General features: G+C 43.8%; 1 protein-coding gene across 2 annotated transcripts; it reads right to left on the bottom strand.

Annotated features, from left to right (window-relative positions):
* Positions 1 to 1,522: 1,522 nt before the first annotated feature.
* Positions 1,523 to 25,414, bottom strand: LOC143209669 (uncharacterized). 2 transcript variants are annotated; one of them, XR_013009126.1, is made up of 4 exons: positions 7,251 to 25,414; positions 4,052 to 4,137; positions 3,828 to 3,949; positions 1,523 to 3,703 (listed from the first exon to the last, which is right to left on the bottom strand). XR_013009126.1 is itself a non-coding variant. In XM_076425648.1 (3 exons), the coding sequence occupies exons 1-3, from the start codon at positions 7,681 to 7,683 to the stop codon at positions 3,902 to 3,904; spliced, it is 567 nt and encodes a 188-aa protein (XP_076281763.1). In that variant the 5' UTR covers positions 7,684 to 25,414; the 3' UTR covers positions 1,523 to 3,901. The 2 variants fall into 2 exon arrangements, 1 of the variants encoding a protein (XP_076281763.1); XM_076425648.1 differs by having other exon boundaries at positions 1,523 to 3,949.
* Between the last annotated feature and the right edge of the window lie 2,055 nt (positions 25,415 to 27,469).

Here is a 27,469-nt window from a genome sequence, read left to right as displayed (position 1 = left end):
TTCGTTCGGTTTTCGTGTTTTAATCCACTCTAAAAAACCGAACGAACTTATTTGCCAACCCAATATTTTATATATTCCGCCGCAAACGAAAGAGAATAGGAATATTCGATACACATGTCGGCTCTCTGTCAGACTCGATCCCTATCCGAATGATTAACGCAGAAATCCGCAAGGTCGGAGTAACAGAGCGTTCTAGAGTGTCCCGTCTCGAAGAAGACATCGAGATTGTCGCATATTACTCGTAGAAAATGGCTGTCCGGCGCATCTCCAGGCCACGAGGAGTAATACGGTAGCGGGACGAATAATACCTCGCTGTCTCGGCATTGACACTGACGGAAGAGCGTACAATTTGCCCCCGCAGAAACACGGCTTGCCCGTCAAGGACGGTCCGTCGAGGAAGCTGCAAGTTCGAATGACGTCCGTGGTTTCGCCCACGGCTTCTGGATGCGTATCAAAGCGCAAACGTTTGGACACGGCGAGATCGTGTGTGTTCGAGGGAGTCTCGCTTCTCTGGACGATTGTTATTTTCAGCCGAACGATCTAGGCGCGGGCGCGATTTCTTAATCGGAGAGGATCGTTCCTCTTCGGATCAATCGTCGGTGAAAGGCCGCGCAAATGACTCGTTAATACGCCGCGCGTGACAATATGTTCGAAAGGAACGTTCTCCGCCTTTCTCTCTCGCTCTTCGAGGCGGAATAAAAAGGTGAAGGATTCGTCTGACGCACACCTTTCTCCATTGTCATTGGAGATCACGGTTTGGGACGTGTATTGAGGATACACTTATTCACTTGTTCACTAATATATTAGGTTGTTCTAAAAGTTACTCTCGGAATGTGTTCGTTTAACGCTAAGCCTACCGACTAATTTCAATAATTGTAAAACAAAATCTAAAATGCGTCATTTATCCCCTCGTGGCAGGTTTAGTGTTAAATAGACCGGCCGATAAGTGTCCCAGAACCAGAGCTGTGCAGAATTACAATTGAATTACTCCAGAATTATAATTACAAAGTAATTGAATTACATTGTAATTCAGTTATATTGTAATTTATAATTCAGATCTTCATTCAATTAAATTACAATGTAATTGTAATTAATTACAATGTAAATTACAATCGTAATTGCAATGGAGTACAATTATAAAATACTTCGTGATTAAATTACATAAATAACGTTACGTACTATGTATGAACGAGGACGAGGAATAGAAACTACGCCGCATAGACACTAAACAAGTATATGAAAGAAAAACATAAAAATATATCGCACTTTTTCAAAGTTCTGGGCTATAATTTGGAAAGCTGTATTTGAATTATGTTGTATTTGAATTATGCATTGTATTTCAATTATATTGTATTTCAATTATACATTGTATTTCAATTATATGGTATTTCAATTATATGGTATTTCAATTATATGGTATTTCAATTATATTGTATATCAATTACACATCTGAGATTAAAATACTTGGTAATTGAAATACAATATAATTCAATTACTATTAATTGAAATACAATATAATTCAATTACTCTATTAATTGAAATACAATATAATTCAATTACTATTAATTGAAATACAATATAATTCAATTACGTAATTGAATTACAATGTAATTGAATTAGCACAACTCTGCCCAGAACTATCCCCACTCCTGGGGGGTGTACCCCCTCGATGGGCCAACAAGCTCGAGATTTCTCGGTCGCCGAGAAGTATTATATCATACGGCTCGGGTATATCGGTGAGAGACCACACTAATCCAATGACAAAACTTCTTTATTTTTCATTATTTTTTTATGGAACTTTCACCGACATATTCGTGGCATTTTTCTAATAAAAACAATACCAAACATGATATAATTCCGATGATATTTACTTTTGTAATGGATGATGAAAGTTTCGAACGCAAGGAGGAACAACGTAATGGAAAGTTCTTTGAACTGTGCCGGCGCGCTGCGACTTTCCGCGTCTCTTTCTTTCCCATACGCTGTCCTTCTTCGCGTCCAAAACTTTCATCGTCCATTACACAAGTAAATACAATTGAAAATATATCATATTTGGTATAATTTTCATTAGAAAAATGCCACGAATATGTTAGTCAAAGTCCCATCAATAAATAATGAAAAATACAGAAGTTTCGTTATGGATCAGTTACGTTTACACTTCTAGGCGACGAAGTCAGAGAATAGTATACCTGGCAGATAATTGTCCTTGGACAGACCCGTGTCAGAGACAATTATCAATGAAATACTGTATCTCTAACATAATTGTCATGGTATCGACGCGACGCGTTACTCACCAGCAAGATAGCTCTCGTGATTCATAAAACTCTGACTATCCTGTAGCCATGGGCGGGTTCCTGTGTGGATAGCACACGTGCTCGGAAGCGGATAGGCGCGAACAGACGATGAATAGTTAATTTCGATCATCGGTGTCCGATATCGTTTCGCGATTAAACGCCGCGTTCATACGATATTTTCATAGGCTGCGAAGCGGCGGCGTCGCAAAGGCGTGTACAGGCCGTTTGCAATTCCATGCAATATGTATGAAACGGTTGATAGACCCGGTCGAGAGAGAACCGGTGGTTCGCGGAATTTTACGCCCTACCATATTTTATTGTTCGCGGGAAATGCGGTGCAAGCGACGTGACGCTTCGAGCGAGTCACCGACGCGGCGAGGGACGGAATATGTACTATTGGGTTGGCAAGAAAGTAATTACGGTGTTTTACGGTGAAATGAGAAACCCCAATTTTTTTACTCGAGCAATGAACTTTAATGAATAAAATGTTTTCCATCTTGTTCGACGATCTTTTGCCATCTTTCTGCTTGCTTCATAATTCCCCCGTCATCAGTAAATGGTCAATTACCATTCGAAGAATTTTGTAAACCTTCCAGGAAGGTGAAAAGATCATCGAACAAAGTTCAAGTAAAGTATTGATTAAAGCTTCATAATCCCTTCGTCATCAGTGAACGTTCAATTAGTCTTCGAAGAATTTTGTAAACCTTCCAGAAAGGTGGCAGAAGATCATCGAACAAAATGGAAAATATCTCATTGATTAAAAAGTTCGAGTAAAGTATTGATTAAAGCTTCATAATTCCTTCGTCATCCGTAGACTGCGGATTTTATGCATTTATGGCAAAAATGAGTAGGTGTGATTCTAAACCATAAACAGATCAAAAGAATTTAACAGTGTAGGTATACTATTAGTACCGTATCAAAATTGTTAATGAGCAAAATAAATGTTTACTTAGCTCCTACAGATTGCAATAGACGTATAAAAATTTTATTTTACATAAAAATCCGCAGTCTAGTCATCAGTAAATGGTCAATTACCATTCGAAGAATGTTGTAAACCTTCCAGAAAGGTGGCAGAAGATCATCGAACAAAGCGGAAAACATCTTATCGATTAAAGTTCATTGTTTGAATAACAAAATAGCTTTTATTTCGCCTAAAAATACCGAAATGACTTTCTTGTAATTTCTAGTAACACGACAGCGTGGTCGTTCGCACGCAAACGGAAAACGCGCGCGTTTAGGTGCGTGTCGTCGAGCAGTGGTTCCCATGGGATTCGAGACGAACGACCGTGTCGCAGTTTGTTCGCTCGCGCTTGATATTTTCAAGTTTCCTCCGAGCGGTCCCACGGCGACTTCCGGTTCCGGTGGAGCGACAATTTTCCGTGGAGGATAATGGAGCTGCTGTCCCGAGCCTGTAAAAAATAATTGACGTTGACTATATTGACCGTAAACCTGCTTAGTCGAGGAGAGAGAGAGAGACAGAGAGAAAGACAGGCAAAGAGAAGAGAGAACAGTTATGTTCCCGTGGTTACGTACCTGGCGACCGCGCGCGGGAAACCTTTTCCGAGGCGTAATTTTCGCTTGTTTCCTTCGGTTATCCGCGCGGCCAATTATTCTCGGCTATGCCGCGTCGGTCTCACAATGGAGGAGAACGGCCCCTGCGAAAAAAACACAGTGGAATGTAACGGACACCCGAAACAGGCGTTCGCTCCTTCCCGACCTTGATCCTTTTACCCGTGAAATATGGCGCAGGTGTTTACCTGGACGGTCAGGATGCAACCAGGCCTGTCCGTCCGTCGTGCGCAAGCCAACTTGAAACCGGAAGCGCCGCTTTCTGCCCTGCTGGCTACGAACAATGAGATCGAGAGATTCCTGGGAGGACGCGCGCGAGCACGATCAAACGGCGAGGTGCTTTATCGACACCGAGGATCGAAAATATTATTTACTCGGTGGGGTCAAAGATCCGTCCCAGATATATTCCGTCTTTCCTATTTATCTACGACGTTCCGCCATCTTGTGGGCGCGGAGGCGAAAAAGTTCTATCCGAACGTCGAAAACAAAGTTTAAATAGCTCTCGTTATCACGATAACTAGTTATAGAAAGGAAAAAGCAGAAGATTCATTGAAAAATCCGTCCCTGCGAGTCCCCGATATTCCGTCTTTCTCATTTATCCACGACGTTCGGCCATCTTGTGGGCGCGGAGGCGAAAAAGTTCTATCCGAACGGCGAAAACAAAGTATAAATAGGTCTCGTTATTACGATAACTAGTTATAGAAAGGAAAAAGCACAAGATTCATTGAAAAATTCGTCCCTGCGAGTCCCCGATATTCCGTCTTTCCTATTTGTCCACGACGTTCGGCCATCTTGTGGGCGCGGAGGCGAAAAAGTTCTATCCGAACGTCGAAAACAAAGTATAAATAGCTCTCGTTATTACGATAACTAGTTATAGAAAGGAAAAAGCAGAAGATTCATTGAAAAATAGTTGTTGGACTAACGCCAGTGTGACGTGGACGCGCGGATAACATCTACGCCATCTTGTTTGCTGCTACTCCGACACGCGCGTTAAACAATTTCGTATTCTTAGCTCCTTTCTACGTGGATTATACCCGCGTGGCGGTGAAAGAACAGTTTTCGGATTCAGACGGATGGGATACTTTCGGTTTTGTAACGATCAAGATGGCGCGGGCCCCCGGAATTGTGTAAAACGTGCAGCGGACAGATGGCTGGACTTACCAGCATATTACCGTATCAATTATTCGACGGGGGAGATACCGCGACACGGACGTTTCGTGTTAACCATGCCCTCGCCTGCATCGCCAGATAAGCAACCCCAAGTTCAAGTTAGAAAATCAATGGGGAATAGGCGATGGTTGATTTACTGGACGCCCGCTTCTCGCCGCTAACGGAAACCGCGATCGTGTTCCACGGCTCACGATATGGAGAAACAAGTTTTATTAGAAGCGTCGCACAGTTCCGACGGCGTTTTACCCCCATGGCTGGTGATGCGTGCGTGTATGTAAATTAGAGAGCGGCGTGGTATATTGTTTAATGCCTTCGGCGGGCCGGCACGATACATTGACACCGACATTTCCGGTCGTTCATGCTTGACCACGCGCGATCGATACAGCGAGCGTAGCTGTGACAATCGAGAAAATCTTTTCACGGCCACTGTCGTCGTCACGTGGCCCGAGCACGGCCAGCAACAGGTGTGATGCAACAGGTAATCAAACGTCCGCATTATCATTCGTCCGCGATACTCTCCGCCGACCAACTAAAATTTCGTAGCGGTCTGAACACGGTGACACGCGTTTCGAAAGAGACTGACTAGTAGTTAGTCCGAAACTAATTACTCCAAAGAGAATTTAGAACATTCGGAGGATACGGATTAGAAAATTACCAACATTCAATTAATCGTTAATTATTAATTTTCCGCCATTCATGATGAATTTTCCTTTATGTCGATCGTAGATAGTGCAAATAAACAATTTAATGATTTCGACGCTACAGGTTCGATCAATTTTGCAATTTAAATTGTTCTCGACGTTTCGATCTAAACGTGGACCATTTTCAAGAGATATTTTGCGTCTGTAAAATACTGTAAGCTATAGTAATTGTTCAACAAAACCGGGTAATACCAATAAGACTTTGACATATTTGCTAAAAGTATGAATTATATCCGTTAGAATACCACGTTGATGGGTCTTCTATCCCTCAAGTTCAGATTTTATCAATTTCATTTGCTTACCTAACTCGGTCCATCAAAATGATCGACAGTAGGGATGGGATCAAGTACCTCGCAAACAGGTATACTCGACGTATACTGCTGTGTTAGAAGTGGAAAATTATCTAAAATCACAATATTTAGAACGCAAAAAAGCCCCGTTATTATTTTGACGTGGAAGTCAATCAAGTACCTCATTTTATCAAAAATTACACGTGACTATCCTTGTATAATGGCCACTTTTCTGTACCTTCAGAAAGAGTTTTTTCAAAAGCAAGAAATATCATGGATGAAAAAAGAAATAGGATAAAACCAAGTATTGCAAATGAAATATTATTCTTAAATAGTTACGAATTTAATAAAGAAAGTGCTTGAAATCTACTATGCAGTTTTGATTTCCAAGATACTTATCTTTTCGAAACTTGTAAGTACTTATTCCGAGGATCGATAAACTACTTGTATACAATGAATACTTTTCAAGTATGATCAATGGAATGTTCTGGAGGTACAATGGGAGGCAAAAGTACAAGAAATTCGAAATCCATCAATATATTGGCAATGAAAGCCACTCACGAGTATATTTTTGTTTTTGAGTGTATTTTCTTTTGGAGTTTCTAGTTGTGCGTTTTTTCAAGGTTTGAATAGGGTTTCAAGTGGAATTTTATGAATTCTCCAGAAGAGAAGACGTGTTAAAATGTGCAAACTTTAAGTTGCTGTAATTCTTAAACAGTGAAGTGAATCGAACCCAAACTATAGTAATCGCATTAATTAATGGCATTAATTTTATATACCCAGAACATCCTTAAGTAGTAATCGAAACCCATGGAAACTCGGTTATTGAACTTGACTCGGATTCGTGAGTACATATTGAACTTGATCCCATCCCTAATCGACAGCCTACATTTAGTGGCACACTAAAGTAGACGACCCCCCACTTTCAGGACTAATTATCCCCCAAAACTCTACGACCATAGAAACCCCATCGAACACGATGACTTTCCAGGTTCGAACGATCAACTTTTCCGGCGAGTTCTACGTGGACCGTGTCAATAGTTCAGACTCCACAGTCAAAAAAGAGCCCAGCCATTATTCATCGGGCACAATTACACGCGTTCTCCCTAATCTCCAGGAGGCGAAGGTCCCTGGTAATGGGATGACGCGTGGAAATATGCTGTAAAACGAATTCCCCGTCGTTTCCCGGGTTTCCGGGGTGACAATGAAAGGAAGAATGCACTTACCTGTGCCGTGTCGCGACAGGTGTTGCGTACTTGGCTGTGCGTCGCGAATCGATCCGAGGGCCCGTCGCAGCCTTTTTCCCCGACACTTTCTTCTCGTGGCTCGGGCTTCGTTTCCGGTTGGGTACGCACCTCTCTCTCTCTCTCTCTCCCTCTCTCTCGTCACACTCCGCCCTTGCCTCTCCTCTTCCTGGACGGACATTTTGCCCGACAAATGTGCGGCTGTGGGCCGTTGTCCCTCATCCTCGTGTGGCTCTCGTGCGCATCCTCGTCGGGGAAGGTCGCCTCGGCTGTTGCCAGGCCGCGAACAGACTCGCCACGTGCACTGCTCGCGAGTTCGCGAGAAATCAACCGTGAACATAAACGTTATCGCGAAAAAGCTGCCCGGCTTTTTCGCCCGGCCATTAAGGCGGCAGACTCGTTTCCAGAATTCCATGGTTCGGGATGCGCCTTCTCATTTCTTGGTAATACAAAGATGCGGGTTTTCAAAGATTTAGACCGCTGTTTCCCTGAAAAGTCCTATTTTTACGATTACCGGGCGTAATTTGCATTATTCGGCAGCATGTAGCTGTCGCAGCTTTATGAAAAAATGCAAATTACGAGTCTTAAACGTAAAGATACGACTCTTGAGGGCGATCGCGGCCTGGATTGATCTTTTATCTAGCCTTTTCGACTACTTAGAAGCCGCATCTTTGTATTATCGAGAAATGAGAAGGCGCATCCCGCATCCTTGCAATCCTGGCAAAACGATTCGCCACGCGGCTAGCCTCGCTGATTCACCATTCTGTGTGATTCGGCGGTTATCGCAGGCCCGGAATGCGCCACGTTGGACCCCGGATACCCTAACGATCCCTTATCGCCGAGGACGAACAGATTCCTCGTGGATCCCGTCGATCGTTACGCGAATCGTTAAGTCATTCGGCCATTGGCACGGTTCCGTGTCGTTCCGATCGGCGTTACACGAGGCACAATAAAACGGTTAATCGGCCGGCCGGATGTTATGCGTTCACGTGGAACACGATAAAGCAGAGACTCCGTGATGCGGGGTAGAGCTAGCGTTTTCTGTTCGACTTGCTGGGACCCGTACCGGTGATAAATTACGTTGCGCGTTTGCGCGAGGGACTCCGTAAATTACGGAGGCGTGCTATGCATTTCTAATGACGGAGCCGACGGAGATCGTAGATCTAGCAACGTCTAATTCTACGAGGGGGAATGATTTTGTTAGTCTTTCGGCGATAAGATGTGAATCGAAGCCAAGCAAGCTTCAGCCACTTCGTTTAAAATCGACTAGATAAACAAAGGAATTAGCAGCACCTCTCAGAATTTCTTACTTGGACGTTCGTTTTTCTGCAAAGCTGGCGAATAGAAAGAGGTGACAGGCGAATGATCCGAAACTCGGAAATTCGAAAAATTCTCCCTGCAACATTCTGTTGCATTATGTTGGGGACGTTGCTGTATCCTGTTGGCGATTCAGACTCTTTGATATTTTCCATAGCCATGTTCAAATTCTAGAAAATAAATGATAAACTACGAAAGTGTCTCGTGTCTAATAAAATTAATTTGACCGTGTATAATCAATATTTAAATACAGTGGTACCCCGGTATACGACCTTAATCCGTTCCTGATATTTGGACTTATACCGAATAGGACGTATAACAAAACAATCTTCCCATACCGACATTAATGGGTTTGTAAAATAATTGAAACACTGTTTGAACACATAAATCAAATACGAGATTCTATTATAGATTTTTAAATCTGTCTTTATATTTATATCGTAGCATCTGCTGATCTGCTAATAGCGGTCAAATCAGAGAAATTTCCGGTACGATATCTCATAAAAGTTTCGAATCTGTTCGACCAAGATTCGAACATACTTGCAAGTATTATTTCCGTTTACCAAAGTACTTGTAAAAGGTTCGAAACTGTCCGGCATAGGTTCAAGTATTCTCACGAAGGAAAGACCCCAAGTGTCCGACTTCGATAATTTTTTGTGAGATGCTGGTATATGGATCTCTAATTATGTATGCAAAATATTACGTGTAGTTACTCAATAGTTTTAAAGATATGAACAATTGAAATTCACGCGATCTGCTTACACGGCTAATGGAACTTCGAAAACTACGAAGGTATGAAACTTTAATTGATTATATCTTCAAAACTATTGATTAACTACACCTAATATTTTGCATACATAATTAGGAATCCATATACCATCATCTCACAAATAATTATCACAATCGACGTCGAACACTTGGAGTCCTTCCTTGTTATTGTTCTCTTTTGAAGTACTTATAGAGAGTGTGTCTTTATGAACAATTTTGCTTACAATCAATCATTTAATATTTCTGTTTTTTTTCCAAAATTACAACAACATATTTAATTTACAGACGTGATTCAAACAAATCTTGAAAAAGATCCAAACTGGGATCGGAACGTTGATTCTGTTTGACAATTAGCAAAGCCGAATCGTTTTGCGCCGAAAACATTTAAAAATTTATTATCAGCAAATACGATCGATAGAAGAAACATATTTACTTATAGAGAGTTGGAATTCAATCAATCTTAGTTCGAACCTGTTCGCGAGGTACTCGATCCCATCCGTAGTCGGTACGATGTACCGATGTCGTCCCCGAAGGGTTAAGAAGGTAGGAAAAGTGTGTCGAACCGACGGGAGGGACCGAGAGGGTCGAACAATGGTCTGTTTCTTCCTGAAACCGCGAGTACTCGTTCGAAATTACCTTTCACCGAATACGCGAGCGTTCCCGAACACGTTCGAGCTTTGGTGTGGGTTTACGTACGTGGAGAATCGGCGCTGAAGATTTGCGCAGGCCAGTGCGCAGTACTTATGATTGCGGTTGATGCTCGGCCAGCGTGATTTCCGGAATCGGCAAGCGTTCTCGAGCGGTGCAACGCGGCGGCGCGGAGGATCGCGTCGATCACGCTAGCACCTCCGACCTTTCGGTGTGTTTCGTGTTTCCAGACCGATGCCGATGGCTCTGTGGTTCGCGAACCGGGGACGGTTCGATCGTGTTGCAGGGCCGGACGCTGTGTATGACACGGGAGCTCCACGGGTCCGTTACTAAAATCCTCCGTGAATTCTTCCAGTGCCATTTACAGAATCCAAACCCGAACCGATCCCCAGACTTGCACGACGATCTCCCGATTTCGTTCGACGGATCCGATATATATCACATTCGACGAGTGAACGGCCGGTTATACAATGTTATAGTTAACACCCAGCCGTCCGGACTCGCTGACCGTGTCCGAGAGCTATAAATCAACCGGGGCTGAAAAACCTGTGGCACTTTGCGAATACCACGTCTCCGAGTATGCAAGAACCCGACGAAAAGAAGGAGATTCTTCGAGGATAATTCATGACTCGGGTATGTCGACGGTTTCTTCCCCGTTTCTTGCTCTTCCGTCACGGAACGACGATCCTTCCCGGAAGCCGTGTCCGCTGGATCTGCCACGATTTGCTCGCCGACCGTTCTCCACGCCTGTCCTTCGATTCCAACGATTTCCCACCGTTCCACCAGCGCCTTCTCTCTCTCTCTCCCATCTCTACCTCAGTTCAGAGATTTTTCGATTTACTCGGATCATTCAGGAGTCCTGATTGGCCCGAATTAGACAGGCTCCCCCGCGTTTTCTCGTCCCAAAGCTTCTCATTTTCTTCCACGTTCTCCCCCCGCAGATTCTGCTCGCTCCACGAAGCATAATCACGATTTCCCACGGTTCCGCCTCGGGCAGAGCCATCCGATAGCGCACTGTCATTGCGCTAAACAATCAATTACGTCACGGTTCAGAGGTTCATCCAGAGACTCATTACCCGGATTATTTGTTCGGCTCTCCCTCTCTCTCTCTCTCGTTCTGTTGTCCTCCCTCGACGTCGAGGAGGAAAATCCGATCGGAAAACCGCTCTCGGTAGCCGATTCGTTCGAAAGACTCAGAGAGCTCTGGTATGCAAGGGAACCCGGCGCGCGGCGTGCGCGTTTTCCCGTCTGGTTCTCACGATTCGAATCTTCTCAGCGCGCCGCGTATATATACCTGCGATTCTTCAACCGACTATCTGCAAGTCTCCCGAGTTGAGTTCTCAAGCCGCTCTTCCGGTCATGCTATCATTCCGGTTCTCACGCCTTATTCGAAACATCGGGACACGCGGCCGGCATGGAAATAACAGGCCCCCCCTCCACCTCTCTACTCTGTCCCAGGACACAATGTCGTTTGGTTTCACGGCTTAAGTTAGACTTTAGACGACCAGCCGAGCAATTACACACAGCCGAAGGCGTGGAACAGCGACGCGACGCCGGGATTTCTTCGCGGCCAACGTCACGGGGATTATCTTTATTGGCTAAGGGCGACGCTATCATCCTCGCAGCGAGGAACACCGATGTGGGTCGCTCGTTATCGACTTTTCACGCGGCGCTTTTCTGGTTCCACCTTTTTCGACGTTTGTCTAGTTTTCTTTTACGAGTTCTCCGAAACTGATCGGCCGCCGCGTCGGCTTAATAGTCACTGTTATTCTTTCGTCACAGCTCCATTTTTTTTTTATTGAGGAAAGATCGTAGGAGATTTATTACAACGTTTGGTACAAACATAACCAAAGTACACAGAGTTCCCTTCTTGTTTCTTCTTAAACGCGCAGGTTACAGATTTTTTTATGAACGACAGTGTATACAGATACACTCTTAAAAACACCGTAACTTTTCAAATATTGGACTATGCGATTTGAACATTTTCGGAAAGCTAGAGCAATTAGTTTATTACAGGATGTGAAAAGAAATTTTTTCAAAAATTCCATTTGACCGGAATTGTAGAGGAAATACTAAATGTTGCATTTTACAACTTTTTCATGCGGGCCTATATTGAAATTTTGAAAAATATGTTTCGTAGATCTGTGTGGGTTATATGCATTGTGAAAGTTTCATCGAAATCGGTTGATGCGGGGAAAAATGACAGTCATTGAAAGATGTAAGAATTCTTAGATTGACTGCTGTTATAAGCCGAAAATCGTGAAAATCTGCAATTTTTACCATCTTTAAACGCTTGTAGCTCGTTGCAACGTCGACCGATCTTGACGAAATTTTCAGGATATGTTTAATTGAAACAGATCTACAAAACGTATTTTTTAAATTTTCAATATAGGCCCACAGAAAAAAGTTGTGAAATGGAGCTTTTAGTGTTTTCTCTACAATTCCGACCAATTGCAATTTCCGAACAAAATTTCTTTTCACATTCTGTAGTGAATCAAGTGCTCTAGCTTCCGAAAAAAAGTTTGAATCGTATAGCCCAATATTAAAAAGATTATCACGTTTTTTAGAGCGTCCGAATATTAATGGGAATCACTGTATACATATGTATGGAGACAGGCTTTGACTTCAGAGGCAGCTGAAGTCTTAACTTGAAGAGATTGTTCAACAGTTTTATTTGGCCTCTTAATGAAGGAGACTTGGCCCCTAAAATCTTTTTTGCATATCATTTCGTAAATCAATGCTTCTAATTGATTAGAAAAAATCAGGTCGTTTGGTACAATTATAAAAAAGTAATTCTGTTGTAAAGAGCGTTCGAATGCTTTCGTGGCTTCATTGGTTTAATGTTATCCTCTCGATCATTACCATCTCGCTGGCTCTCTCTCGCTCATATCGGTATCATTGACAACCCTAGGTGTATATATAATTTCAAATATATGAAACTCGTCCCAAAGGACGAGTGTAGTATGTATGATATTCAAAGATCATTACTAGACTGCGGATCTTTATGCAAACTAAAAAATGTTTGCATCGATTTGCAGGTCACAGGAGCCAATTGAAAATTGTATTCTTCTTTTAATTATCCTATTAAACTGAGACTAAAACATTATTGTTTTTAAATATTTTGAATATGTCCACTGCTTTAAATGGTACGTCTCCATTTTTGTCATAAATGCATAAAACTCCGCAGTCTAATCATTACTGTTGAACAATCTCTTCAAGTTAAGACTTCAGCTGCCTCCGAAGTCAAAGCCTGTCTCCATATATCTGTATACTGTCGTCCATAAAAATCTGTAACCCGCGCGTTCAAGAAGAAACAAGAAGGAAACTCTGTGTACTTTGGTTTTGTTTATACCAAACGTAACAAATCTCTTACGAGATTTTCTCAATAAAAAAGAAAAAAACTTCCTTCTTCTCCTAAGAAATAATCTAATTCCACTAAACTTTCCAATTCAACTTTCTGGAAAGAAACCTTGAGAAAAAGTGGTATCTTCTCTCCGGTTACATAGGGTCGTAGAAGCCTGGATCCCGATATCAGAGCAAATATCATTACCGAAAGACCAGGAATACCGTAGAACCCAGTAAAAAATGATTTACCGCGCTGTATATCTCGGAGCGACACCTCTTGCGAGACGTTCGCCTAATAAAACAATAAATTCAACTAGCCCAGTCGATATTTATGCTGCGAGGACAGTCGCTGTTGGAATTTATCTCATAAATAAAGAACAAGATCAATCTATCAATCAAGAATCGGCTCTTGACCCTCGATCTTCGGTTGTTCCATGACCATTGCTTTTCTCTTTTTGACCTGAGCGTTCCTCATTCGCGACGTTTCTTTCTTTCATTCCCGACGTTTGTCTCTGATAAACCGTTTTCGAATAAATAGTTTTCTTTCCACACAAAGAGTGTAATAGTTTTATATACCCATATTCCAATAGTCGCCGAATCGAACGCTCGTGGCACTCGCCAACGATCGTTGACATTTATGCCCGGCAATTACCGGCAATTCCTTCCAGAAGCCTCTTGTTCCTTTCTTTCTGGAGGCACGGGACCCGACTCGGCGTTTCGTTAGCCGCGATATCGTCTAATTATTTCGAGGAGTGTGTGTGCGCAGTGCCTTCGCAGCCTCTCTAGCAAGACGCGCAGGAGACAAAACCTAGGTTTCTCGGCCGCGCCGTTTATAATGAAGATTAGCTCCCGGTGACTGAAAGCAAATAAGGAAAAGCTGTAATAAATACGTGTTCGAAACTGGTTATACCGCGGAGTCGTGTAGAAAACCGTCGTCGGTTTCACTTCGTACCCCTGCGCCATCGACCTGTTCCCAGGAGGATCGAGGCTTTCCGTTCATCCGTGCCGGTGGAAAAGTTTTCAGGCTACGCGAGTTTCTACTCTGTCGAGGCGGACAGCTCCATCCTACAGAAAAATTCTTCGGAGATTCGCGTGTTCGTCGGAAGCCTGTTGCACGAGTCTCCTCGGCGGAAATCAGACATTTCGGGCTTTCGGGCGCGAGCCTGGAGCAATTATTTTCCCAAGTAGCTTCATGAGGGAGTCTTGGAAAAATATAATTCCTCTAGGACACGGCCCACGCCCGAAATACATGCTTTGAGGAGTAGATTCGTTTTTCCAGGATTGCAAATAGGGATTAAAGTTTAATCTGGGCCGCGATCGTCCTCGAAAGTCCTATTTTTACGTTCAAGAGGCGTAATTTGCATTAGACGAAAGCATAAAGGCGAATTTTCATAAAGCTGCAACCAATTACGCCTTGTAAACGTCAGAAAATAGCACTTTTGAGGGCGATCTCGGCCTAGATCGGTCTTTTATCTATCCCGCACCCTTGCAATCCAAAAAACAACTTTACTAATCCTTAACGATGGGAACTCTACTTCGTTCAGCGTTCTAAATCAGGCCTGGCCAATACGCGGCCCGCCGGGCGATTTTATATTCCTATTGAAACTTTTGTTTCTCGTTGTATGTATTCAAAAACTATTAAATAAATAAAGAGTCATTGTTACAATACGCAAGTGCGACTACAAACTCCAGTTCTATATTTGATATCTTCGATATAATTGAGTTACAGCGTGCAACAATGAAATGAAACAAATTTTTGTGCGTCCACAGTAATAATTAATTTTTGCAATACTTATATATTGCATCCGAGAGATATTCCAACTTGAGATATTTTGCACAACGAGTTGTAAGTGCTTTTGGATTCACATATTCAACATTAAATTTCCAAAGAGTTTATCGCGTGCTTCATTAACCGATGCCAATTTAGAAAACCAACTAACAAAAGATGTGCAACGTCGAACATAAATATAGATTTACAAAGATTAAGTGAAAGAAAAGGATAAGCAAATATTTCTCATTAATTAAGACTCGATAGTTAATTACATTGAATCATAGTACACCCCGTGGCAGAATGTTTCCGATCGGAGGCATTGATACGGATTTTAGAGAAAACGTTCACAGTTTAGAAGTATAAAATATTACTTTATGGGGTTAAAACTGATGGGAAAAGAAAAGGGGCTTATTGAAGAATGAAAAACAACAAAATAACATTAGCTTCCATTTATTAGGTGGCTTCTCAAGATAAAAGTCTGCTCTATCGAGTGGTATAGTTAGATTTTACGCTGGACCCTTATCTTTTAAGATAAACTGAAAAATATTTTCAACAATTAGTGCAAAAGTGGTGTCTCTCCATCTTTAACGATTGTTTAAACATGTTTAAACATTCATAATGTATTAATATTGGGTATCACTGTATTCAGGAAAGTCTACAGAATCTTTTGCTGCAACGAACAATCCAATATCTTTTATAATAACATCACAATATTTGCTTAAAGTTGAAAAATATGTTTTTTTTCAAAATCAAGTTCCTCAAAAACTGTGCGTCTAGAGAAAAAATTAAGGGCAGATTCGGAATCAGCGCAAAAGACTCTATAAGAATCATGTAACAGTAATTGTTCAACAATTTTGGTGTTGGACAGTGTATATCGAATCGGAAACTTTCTTCCCTGTAACATTTTGTTTATTTCCACGTTTCTTTGTTATAATAAATGGAAGCTTATGTTATTTTGTTGTTTTTCGTTCTTCAATAAGCCCCTTTTCATTTCCCATCAGTTTTAACTCCATAAAGTAATATATTATACATCTAAATTGTGAATGTTTCCTCGAAAATCCGTATCAATGCCTCCGATCGGAAACATTCTGCCGCGGGTTGTCTAACAATCAAGTTTTCTTCATGTTTGTACTTGTCTTACATTTTTTAAAAGCATGTTTACCTAAAGTGCGGCTCGCGAAACCATTTAGGTTGGCCAGGCCTGTTCTAAACGATCATGTTCCTAATAATTTCGAAGCAGTACGCACAGCGCAAGCTGCTATCTACTTGGGAAACCGAAACCGAGTAGAACACCGTTCCCGAATCGCGCCGCGCCGTTTTAAAAGGGTGAAGTACGTCGATCGTGGACTCCCCCTGTCCGGTGGCGAGCGATTCGCCGCGCGTTCCGGCACGTTTTCCGATAGACGCTCGAATCGAATCGATGGCACGTGATTCCGCAGAAAAACCGCGGCGCGCGTCGCCGTGGTCGTCCATGTAATAATCGCACGGCGTCATTGCGTTAGCGTGGCCGTTAGTTCGTCACGCGTCCTGTTTATCGCGAGTCGGTCGCATAGTACACACGCTCCCCGTTCCGTTTCTTTTACTGACCTTCGTCGAAACTGCAGCGCGTTTCTTGCCGGTAGTTATTTTCCGCGTGCAACACCGTTGCGCAATCGCTTACGAAACCCGCCCGCGGATCGGCCGCACGGATTACACAGAGATTTCGGTTGCGATCGTTTTCCGCGAGCCCGAGAGGCGTTTCTGCGAGGAACGGACCGACATGGATAGATGGCCGCGGGTTCCCACCACTCGAGGCGATATCTTATCGAGGTTTATCGATCGCAATACACGGTGGTTGGCGAAGAAAAAAGAGTTGGCCGAACGAGGAAAAATTCGTCGAGGAAAAAGGAGAAAGGGAAAGAGAGAAATTGGTGGGGTCCCGGTGACAGAAAGATTTGAGGGACACCGACGTATCTAGGCCGTAGGGAGCGAGACAGCGGAGACAGAAGGGCGACACGATTAGGCGGGGGAGGAACGTAGAGGAAGCCGAGAGAGGCCCCGGCTTGGAAACAATAAAATTCCGAACGAGCCTCGAGCCACTGGATACGAGACACCGGCTTGGCTCGCGGACTTTCGAAACCGTATTAAATCATGACACAGTTCTCGGTGATCGCGCTCGCGCGGCTGCCTGCCTTGCTCGTGTTACGCGGGTGAATTCTTAACGGCTGATAAATCGATAGATCGCGCCTGCTCTCTGCATTCCGGGATACCGCGCCGCGTGAAAGCTAACGCGCGATGATGGTATGCTAATAACCGGTCGCGATCGATTTCCTCGACGAGGAGACTCGTTGTTTGATTCTCCGTCTCTCGAAACCTCTTCACGGATGGAAACGACTCGGGGTGATTATTCGACGAACGAGAACAACGTCGGTGTGGTGGTGGGACGAGTTCGCGCGCGCGGCCTGTTCCGCAAACAATCCGTTCCGATCGACGGTCGTTGCGCAATCCGGCGAGCGTGGCGCGATGTTTTTTCGTGTGGCGAGGTCGGAGAGCCGGGGAATAACGGTGACCGTAGCGAGGACAGTGACCCGATGAAAATCTTGGGCACACACAAGAAAGAGAAACCGTTGAGAACGAACCGATCGTGCGCCCCCCTCGAGCCAGCCCCCTCGAACCAAATAGATTTCACCCGCGGCGCGGTGATCGCCGCTATCGATAAAAACTTCACGACATTTAGACTCGGCGAGCGCGGCACTTCGAGGGAATGGGAACCCCGATCGGCTCGCAATAACGATCCGATCGCGAACCGCGTGCATTTCGAAAGCGATCTACAATAATCCGAGCTGTCTAATACCACCGAAGTGACCTTTGAAAGAATTTCCGACAGAACTACAAACCCGAAAGAATGTTAGTCGAGGCGGAAAGAGTAAATAATTGTTGTGCGATACCTGTAGAAGAATAATTCCTGATACCTGAACCGGTGTCGTTGGACTCGGATGATGCTCTCGGTACCGATCGCCATTGGTAACGACCTCTTCTCCGGTCCCTTCCCTTCTCTCTTTCTTTCTCTCTCTCTCTCTCTCTGTTTCTCTCTGACGCTCTGTCTTTCTCTCGCTCTCTCACCGGAGCGGTGATACCTTCGGCTTGCGAGAGACTCCCATCAACGTTGCACTGTTGCCCGGTTTTCAGCGTCCACATTCGAGCTCTGCTTCGAGCAGGCTCTAGCAACTAGACCGAAGAGGCGCACGATTCCTTTCAGCTACGGCCGTGTGATATTCTACGTAGCGGTGACCGCGAGGCCGGGTTACATCGTTCCGTCGATGAAAACGTCACGCGAATACGGGGAACCAGCAGCAAACAGCATCGGCAGCATCATCGGTGGCGGCGGCGGCGGCGGCGGCGTTGGAATCGGCAGCAGACGGGGAAGAAGTCAAGGCAGCAGCGACAGAAGAGGTAGAAGAAGAAGAACAGGAAGATATCGAAGAAGAAGAAGGAGAAAAGCGAAGAGGGTCGGCAAAGACAGAGAGAGAGAGACTGGCGAGGAAGAAGAGGAAGAAGATCAGACGAGCGGTTACGTGCTTATAAAGGAAAAAAGGAGGCAGGTTCGAGAGAAGGAAGGCTTTTAAAGTTGTAGGAGCGCAGCCGGGAGGACTCCGCGAACCGGTTGCTCGAAGTGACGTGAGTGAACTGAGGCTGCAGGCTGGCAGGTAACGCCAGGTAAACTCCGAAGCCGACCTGCGGTACACACGCAGGAGAAGGAAGGTGGCTGGCTGGCCGCGACCGGCTGGGTGGCTACGCGGAGCCAGCGAGCCGTAGAGACAGTCAGCTCAGTCAGTCGACCTGGGGAGTCAGCCTGCGGCCCCTGCGGCCGCAGGAACGAGCCACAGGTGAGGCACGGGGGCCAGGGGAAGGGAACGGTCTCCACCGATGGGAGAAGCCGAGGGAACCGGGAAGGGGGAGAGAGAGAGAGAGAGAGAAACGGAGGGGAACGATCAAGGTGGGAGAGACGAGGAGAGAGAGTACCTGGATGTGGTGTTGTGGTGTGTGACTCACGGCTTGGAATGGGCGAATAGGCTAGCAAGGCATAGCGAAACCCGGAGCGAGAGTCTCTCTGTGTAGAGGGTACACACTCTCACACGTCCACGCTCTTACACAGTGATCGAGAAGTAAGGGGGCCCTGGTTTTCCGGTGAAACGGGCCCCGGACGATCGAAACGAATGTTCGGCGCCCGATGCGAGTCCGGGCACGTGGCACCGGCCCGACGCCAGATTTTCGCCGCCAGCCGCTGCGCGCCGTGTGCGTTCGCGACGTCTCCTTTTGTCCGGCAACGAGCCTCCGACGCGAAAATACGTCCCGAGGTCTGCCCGCAGCTATTCCGAGGGTTGCGGCTCCTCTCGAACGGCTCGAAGAACGCCGACCCTCGCCTCAGTCCCCCGGACTCAAGCGAAAAGGCCCCGCGATCCGCGCTCTCGGCGCCTATTCCCGTAATTGCAACAGGATCTCTGCCGTTTCGGAACGCGCACCGCCGGAATTAATATGGCGGACTATTTACGCGGCACCGACGATTTCACGTGCACCGAACCATAGTACGGTGCCGGTCGAACGGCCTCGCCGCGCCGCGTTCCTCGTGGGAACGCGTTTCCACGGTTTATTTAATAACGCTCGGCCCCGCGGCTTTACGCCGCCAATAAAATGTCGATCGGCTGATGAAATCGTCTTCTCTCGCGGGTTCGCGAACCCAAACGATCCTGCTGCTCTCGCGAGCATCTTCTCGCCGGCTTTTTACCGTTCCTTTGCCACGGTAACGCGCCGAGCCTCCGTCAGCCGGGTTTCCGCCGTCCCGAGAAAGAATTCTTCACGATTCGGACGAGCCACCCGGTGTATTAGAAGCTAACTATACTCGAATCCAGCAGAGCGTGACTTTTCACGTGTAACCGGGCAACGGAGTGGGGCATGATCGCACCGCGCGCCGCGTACACTCGGATAGACTTTGATAGAATTTACACGGTGGCTTCGGAACACCGCGGCGGAAAACCGGCCGCCGCGAGTTTGTTAGCCGAGCTCGGGCTTTCGATGCCCACGGATTACGACTAGGGCTGTAACTTTCCTTCGAAGGTCGAAGATTTCGAAGCTTCGAAGTTCCGAAGTTTCGAAGTTTCGAAGTTTCGAAGTTTCGAAGGAAAGTTACAGTCCTACTGAATACGTGAGTTTTGTCAAGCGCCAAGCCTGTCTTGCCTTTCTTTTCATTTAGTCCGCGATATCCGATTTCACCGAATTTAATAAAACTCATTAAAATTTTGTTTGCAAAGTATTAGTTTTTAAGTACATTCGTGATATATGATCCCGAAATTTATTAATAGAATGCACTCTTTTAAATTTAATTTAATTACGAAAAAGCAAAAACGGAAAGTTCAGTGTCAGTCACCGGTGACTGAAAGTTAATATTTTTATTTATCAAAAATCTTCGGAACTTCGAAACTTCGAAGCTTCGGAAAAGTTACAGCCCTAATTACGACAGACGATTCCCCGGTTTTTTCTTTCATTCACCCTGCTGACCGTGTCCTTCTCCGCCGACGACATTCGGCCCATTTGTACCAGGACGCGCGCAGGTACCATTCCCGACGCCACCGCCGCCGCCGCCGACGACGTCGTTCCCCTTTTTGTCCGAGCCACGCTGTTATTATTTCATTCGAGGCACGCCGCCGTTAAACATCCTGAAAGGAGCACAACATCCTCGAGTCTTCTCGGTCCGCGGGAACGATGTTCGCACGTTTCAACGAATTAACATCGCCGCTAATTGTCCCGGTAATTGGCGGCCTCGATACCAGATTGTTTCACGTTCCAACGAGGAATCGCAACGCGACACCGCGGTTATTAACGAATAAACGACGTTTAACCATCGCCTCTTACCGATCGATAGACAAAGGATCTTCATGCGAGATATGCAACGAACTGGAGTGAAATAGACATTTATTTTCTTTGTTGATACTGTGTTTAGAACTTTTAAACTGATTTTCATATGAATAATGCCATCAATGAAACATTTATTGGGTTGGCAAATAAGTTCGTTCGATTTTTTAGAGTGGAAGAAATCGCAACAACCGAACGAACTTATTTGCCAATCCAATATTTATTTAGAGAACATTTATCTGTGCACTCCGCAACTATATTTTGTTCTAGATTTTTAGATGATGGTGGTATATTCAGCCAGTGTTCTATTAATTACACAAATATTTCCAGAATTTATTTGCATGTTGCGAAATCAACATGTTAATTGCAAGAGCCATGCAAGGGAAAAGCTTTGAATATTCTAATATGTGTTTTTACGAAGAATTAATTAGAATTTCATTAACAATTACAATCTGGTATTGATGATACACTGTTTATCTGTTGATTCGCGTTTTTTTGACACTAGGTTTACACTAGTTTTTCTAATATAAAGATATACTGTAAAGATATACTTCTCCGAGGAATTATTTACCAAATTTATTTCTTTGGGTATGTATTGGGTATGGGAATAAGTTTCCGCCCGTTTTTGTTGAAAAAAAGCGTACAAACCATACCCATAACGTGTAAACGTTTTCCAACAGTAGATCGATCGACGTTTAATTCAATTGACAGTTCTTTAAATGTTTGACGTGGATTTTCAGCAAGTAATGCTGGCAAATCTGTATCTTCGAATTTTTTGGCACACATTTTTTGTCGGATGAATAGTAATAAATATATTAAAGTAATAACAGATCAGTTAAACAAGCCTGCAACTCGTATCACGCGGTGTGACTATATTTTTCAACAGGATAATGCAGCAATCCATACTGCAAAATCTGTGAAACAATCCTTCTCTTCAAAAAATATCAATATTTTGGAATGGCTCGCTCGTTCTCCCGATTTAAATATTAAAGAAAATGTGTGGGGAGATTTATCAAGACGATTCTACGCGAATGGGAGACAATATAATAACGTAAATGAACTAAAAGAAAGTATAAATCACAATTGGACACATTTAGAACAAAACCGAATCGAAAAGTTCTATAAAACTATCCGAAAGCGATCACTAGACGTAATTCAATTCGAGGGAGGTATCACAAACTATTAATTTTTTATTTCTATTTGCTTAATCAAACATTTTTCTGTTAGTGTCTTATACTTTTGTCGAATTCATGTGAGACCGTGTATACATATCTTTCTCTAATTTTGCTATATATCCTTTAAATATAAGAAATTTAAAAATATGCTAAGTGTCTTATTATTTCGTCGAGGACTGTAATATGCTTGACAGGTTGAAAATAATGTAAGAGTATTTTCTAATTCTTCCAATGAATTCACTCTTTCAAATTACACCTATTCATTTTCGCCATAAGTGCGTGAAATCCGCAGTCTACTCATCAATTTCACTGTTTCTCGACCGTGGTCCTGGTCACTGACCTCGTCGCTTTGGTTCCTCCGAGATCCCATCGCTCGATTATCAAAAACAGGACGGGGAACCTCTTGTTTCTAATAACTGGCTACAGAAATTGACTTCGATCCAGTGGACAGGTATTCCAGACTCTACTCCATTTAAAAGACTCGGGAATAACAGAAAATTTTCTCTGCACTTTCGAAGACACGTGCCATAAACGCACGAAGATCAGCAAATACATAATCGCCATTGAAGCGGTTGCTACCTGGCGAGAAGACGCGCTTGACCACCAGAAAACGGAAGCTTTTGAAGATTGCGCAAGTGGCATTAGAACCACTTAGTTTCTTTATTATTTAAACGCGCCGTGCGAACAACTCCGACCTTTGTCTTGATTAACAGCATCCATTAGGTAAATTTATTCAGCAACGTACCGTCAGGAGCTCACTGACATCGTAATTACAGGCAAGTTTTCTTCGTTAATTGGCTACTATCTCTGAATCGCTCGAATTTGCAAGATATCTGCATAAAAATGTTCCGCGGCGAAGGGTCGGAAGTAGGGCTGTAACTTTTTCGAAGGAACGAAGGGAACTTCGAAGTTTCGAAGTTCCGAAGCTTCGAAGTCTTCCAAGTGCTCGAAATTTCAAAGTCTTCGAAACGTATGAAGTTGTAACTTATGAGTACCATACCATGTCACGATTTTTTATAAATAAAAATATTAACTTTCAGTCACCGGTGACTGACACTGAACTTTCTGTTTTGATTTTTCGTAATTAAATTAAATTTAAAAGAGTGCATTCTATTAATAAATTTCGGGATCATATCACGAATGTACTTAAAAAATAATACTTTGCAAACAAAATTCCTCGGTCCGTATATAATAATAATAATAATAAAAAAATTTAATGAATTTTATTAAATTCGGTGAGATCGGATATCGCAGACTAAATGAAAAGAAAGTCTTCGAAACTTCGAAACTTCGGAACTTCGAAGTTTCTGAAATCGAAGCTTCGAAATTCGACTCGGGAGTGCTTGAACAGCCTTCGAATTAGATTTAATCATCAGGCAACAGATGATGTTCTAAAGCGGGCCCTACGGCGTCGCGAATCGAAGGTTGATTTGTTGCAGATCCAATCGGAAAATGTTTCCCACTCCGTCCCGGTCCGATATCTAGATAGAGGACATTACGCTCGGTAAAAATCGGATTCGAGCGTGGCCGGCGAAGAGATTGTCGTTCATCCGTGCAAAATCATGGCGAATCGATAAGATAGGCCCGTGCCGGGCAGAGAACGTCACCTGGCAGGAAGATGCCAGGCACGCCGAGCCTGCGAAGCCATTTTCCCTAATCATCCTGCTCTCGCGCCGGTGCTTTCTTGCCGATTGATCGGCGCATCCCAGCGGGTTCATAATTTTCCGGCGCGTTTGTCCTTTTGTTTCCTCGTCGTTTTTTCAGTGGCGTGTCTCGTCGTTTCGCCGACGTGCTCATGCACTCGCGCGCGCGCGCGCGCTACGTTCCTTATTCCTTCGAGATTACCATGACCATCGCAGCGCGACTGGTCTATGTGCACGGAGAAATGCAGCTGATGCGCACCGCTGAATCCCGAGGTCAGCGACTCGTCGACGGAGTTAGTGGAGCGCTTAGGCTCGCTCCAGGGATTTTATGAATTGGTGCACGGTGGAGCCGGCGAAGTAGTGGTGGAAGGAAGGAGAAGAAGAAGAAGAAGAAGAGGAGGAGAAGGAAGAGAAATAGGAAGGAGCTGGAACAGAGGGAGACGACGCGCGGCGAGAATTAGCAGAAGAATCTTTGCCTATCGCGTTCGACCGAACGCCACGTAGCCGAGCAAAAATGCAGGAAGTTGTTCGGTGTACGAATCAGTTCGGTGCCTTTACATGTATTCGATTGTGATACTAAACGCGCTGCATACATTTACGTTAATCGGTAACGATAAATAATAAAGGCCTTTTACCGGCAGTGGAGCTAGGCAAGTGACTTTGTTGCATGACAGCGCTGGAAGTCATTTCTTTACTGATTATCACCTTTTTCGGTCGCTACAACACTTCAGTGTTGCTCACGCTGAGACTTCAGATCTCTCGAGGCGGTCCACACAAGCGTTAATGAGTTTATCCAATCGAAACACCACCGTCTTTTTATAGGAACGGGATTCGCCAGCTTCCCGAAAGCTGGGAGAAGTGTATAGAAAGTAAGTAAGGCGATTACTTCGGAATAAATAAAAATCAGAAGTATGCTCGGAAGGCAGCGAACTTATTCGTACACCTAATAGAAGAGGACAGGTACCGACCGATAGAGATGACTTTAGAATACTTTAGATCCGATTTCCGGCCGCGGATGGAAACGACGCCGACCGTGGACAAGTTTAATAAAGGAAGAAATAAGGTTCGTTTTTGTGCGGTACCTTCGCGCGACCGATGAATGTCGACCTGTTGTCCTTCTGTCCCGTTCGGACCCTGATCTCTCGGGGCCGGTCCACGTGGTTCTGTCGCCCTTCTTCCGTTTCCCTCCTCGATTCGCGTCTCGTTCCCTCTCGTGATCGGTAGCGACGTGTAGCGCCTTGATTGTCCTCCGACGTTCTATTCTCCCCGCGTTCCTTCTTTTCTCCTCTGTCTTCTCCGCTTCATGGTGTTCCGCTCGCGAGCCACGGAGTACGCAGGTGCATTAACCGGACATTCAGCACCGTAACGCTGGCCTTAGAGACGAGAGGATACCAGGGGAACGGAGCGACGAAAGAGCGCAGGTGAGAGGGAGAGGAGAGGGAATCCTGGCGGAAAGGAGACAGGACGAAGGTATATAAGAACGGGAAGAGCCAGAAGAAGGAGAGGACAAGGGGAATGGCAGGTAAAGGGGAACCGAGCATCCGAGTACTAGAGCTCGGTGCTAGGGCAGATGGTTGGGACTCGAATTCCTCCGCTCTAAACCGCGAGGCTTAAACCGAAGCCCGGTCTCGGATCGCGGGATAACCGTCGTCGTCAGCTTTAAATCGCGACGCCAGGAATGTCCGCGTTCGCCGACGGGACATCCGCGCAGGAGAGACAGATTTATATCGAAAACGCCAGAACGACGTCGCGCGGCGTCGTCGTCGCCCGGCTAAAAGCGGAAGCGACGCCGAAGCCAGAAATTGGAAGGCCGCGGAATCGGTCGCACCTCGAGACTACGATACTCCGAGTTTAATTGACCCGGGACACTCCGAATCTTCAACTCGGTTACTTCGAATTGTTAGCGTTGTTGCGTATGAAAGTTCCGTTTTTTTTTAGCAGCGACGTTGAACGAACGCAATTTTGTATACCCAATGTATTTTATTCAGAGGTGGGCATTATTTGGCGGAAAAAATATTTGAAATACTATTTGTTTCGGTTGGAAGCTGGTTGGATTCGGATGAGGAGACTGCGAGATGGTTGCCACGTGTTGTGAAGAAAAGTTCACTTTTGAATGTTTCACAACGATTAGTTTATTTGGTTTCTCGCGAGGCCTGATATGAGTACAAGACACTCGCGGAATGACTATATAAACCGCGGGCACGATTTATGATAATAACGTCACGCAAAAAAAGTGACCTAAACGGTTGTCTTCGTTCGAATATTCTAGGTGTATTTGCGACACCGAAACGGCGTAAACAGCGGTGCTCATCTTCGCCGAGCTGGTCGCTGGACTATCGCGATTTTGGTTGCGACGGCATCGAACACTATTTAATATTTCAGATTTTATTTTGCTTAAAGAAAATAGTATTTTAGTTTAACTATCTGAACCTCGTAATAAAATATTTCTATTTGAACAATCTGAACCTCGAAATAAAATATTTCTATTTGAACAATCTGAACCTCAAAATAAAATAGGTCAATTTTAACAATTTCATCCACAAAATGAAATATTTCTATTTTAATAATCTGAAACGCAAAGTAAAATGTTTCTGTTTTCATAATCTGAAAGACAAAATATTTTATTTTTTGCATCGTTATATACCTAATACTTTCAGAAATCGCATTACTTATTTAATATTTCTTATTTTAGCAATAATTTCAAGAAGAAATGGTAGTTAATATAAGAAACTATGTCATTTGCCACATTTTCGTTTTATTTTTTTGTTGCTGTTATTACTGCGTATATCCACTTCAGTTCACAGCATTTACCTACTGAGATTTGTCGATAAACATACAGTGTATCTTATCACCAGGAAACTATTTATACTCAGAAATCTATTGAATGCGAACCATTATTTTGAGCAATAATATTTAAAATTGAAATTGAATATGAAGACAAACTCCAAATATTTTCAAAATATTCTTAAAATAAAATACTATTTTCAAATACTATTTTCAAAAATTACTGCAACAAATAAAATATTTTATTTTCAAACATTACTGCATCAAATAAAATATTTTATTTTCAAAGTTGTACGGACACTGTAAAATAAATGGGATTATTTACTATTTACTATTTAAAATACTATTTTCCCCAGTTCTGTATTCGATTAAGTTTCCATATTATGGTCATTCACGTTTCCCATTTACAAGATTGTTATCTCGATTTTGTAGTTCTTTTTACCATGAACGACTAGCACGTTAATTAATTACCACATTTTCACAACAAAATCGCATAATGCTGTCGTCAATAAGTTACTTTTCCAGACATATACATAAAAGGAACACGCAACAGTCGCGTTGGTTGACGTTGAAATAAACTTCATTTGAAAGTAAAATCATACAATAAATATAAAACTATACAAAGTAAAAAACGGGCACGTGGTTACCTTACAAAAATGACAAGAATTCTTATTATAATACTTGCTCATAAATAATTCCATTAATTGTGAAATAAACAAATTGGTTAATTGGTTTAAGAATTATAAACGATCAAAAATGGTCAAACTTGCCACTTTATGGTACACTAAAAATTACCACTTTTGATCGTTTATAATTCGCAAACCAATTAACCAATTTCAATGAAATTTCCAGAACGTATAT

Source organism: Lasioglossum baleicum, chromosome 6 (genome assembly GCF_051020765.1).
Source record: "Lasioglossum baleicum chromosome 6, iyLasBale1, whole genome shotgun sequence".
Taxonomy (NCBI): domain Eukaryota; kingdom Metazoa; phylum Arthropoda; class Insecta; order Hymenoptera; family Halictidae; genus Lasioglossum; species Lasioglossum baleicum.
The sequence above is the reverse complement of the archived record's forward strand: the minus strand, read 5'-3'. Positions and strand labels throughout refer to the sequence as shown.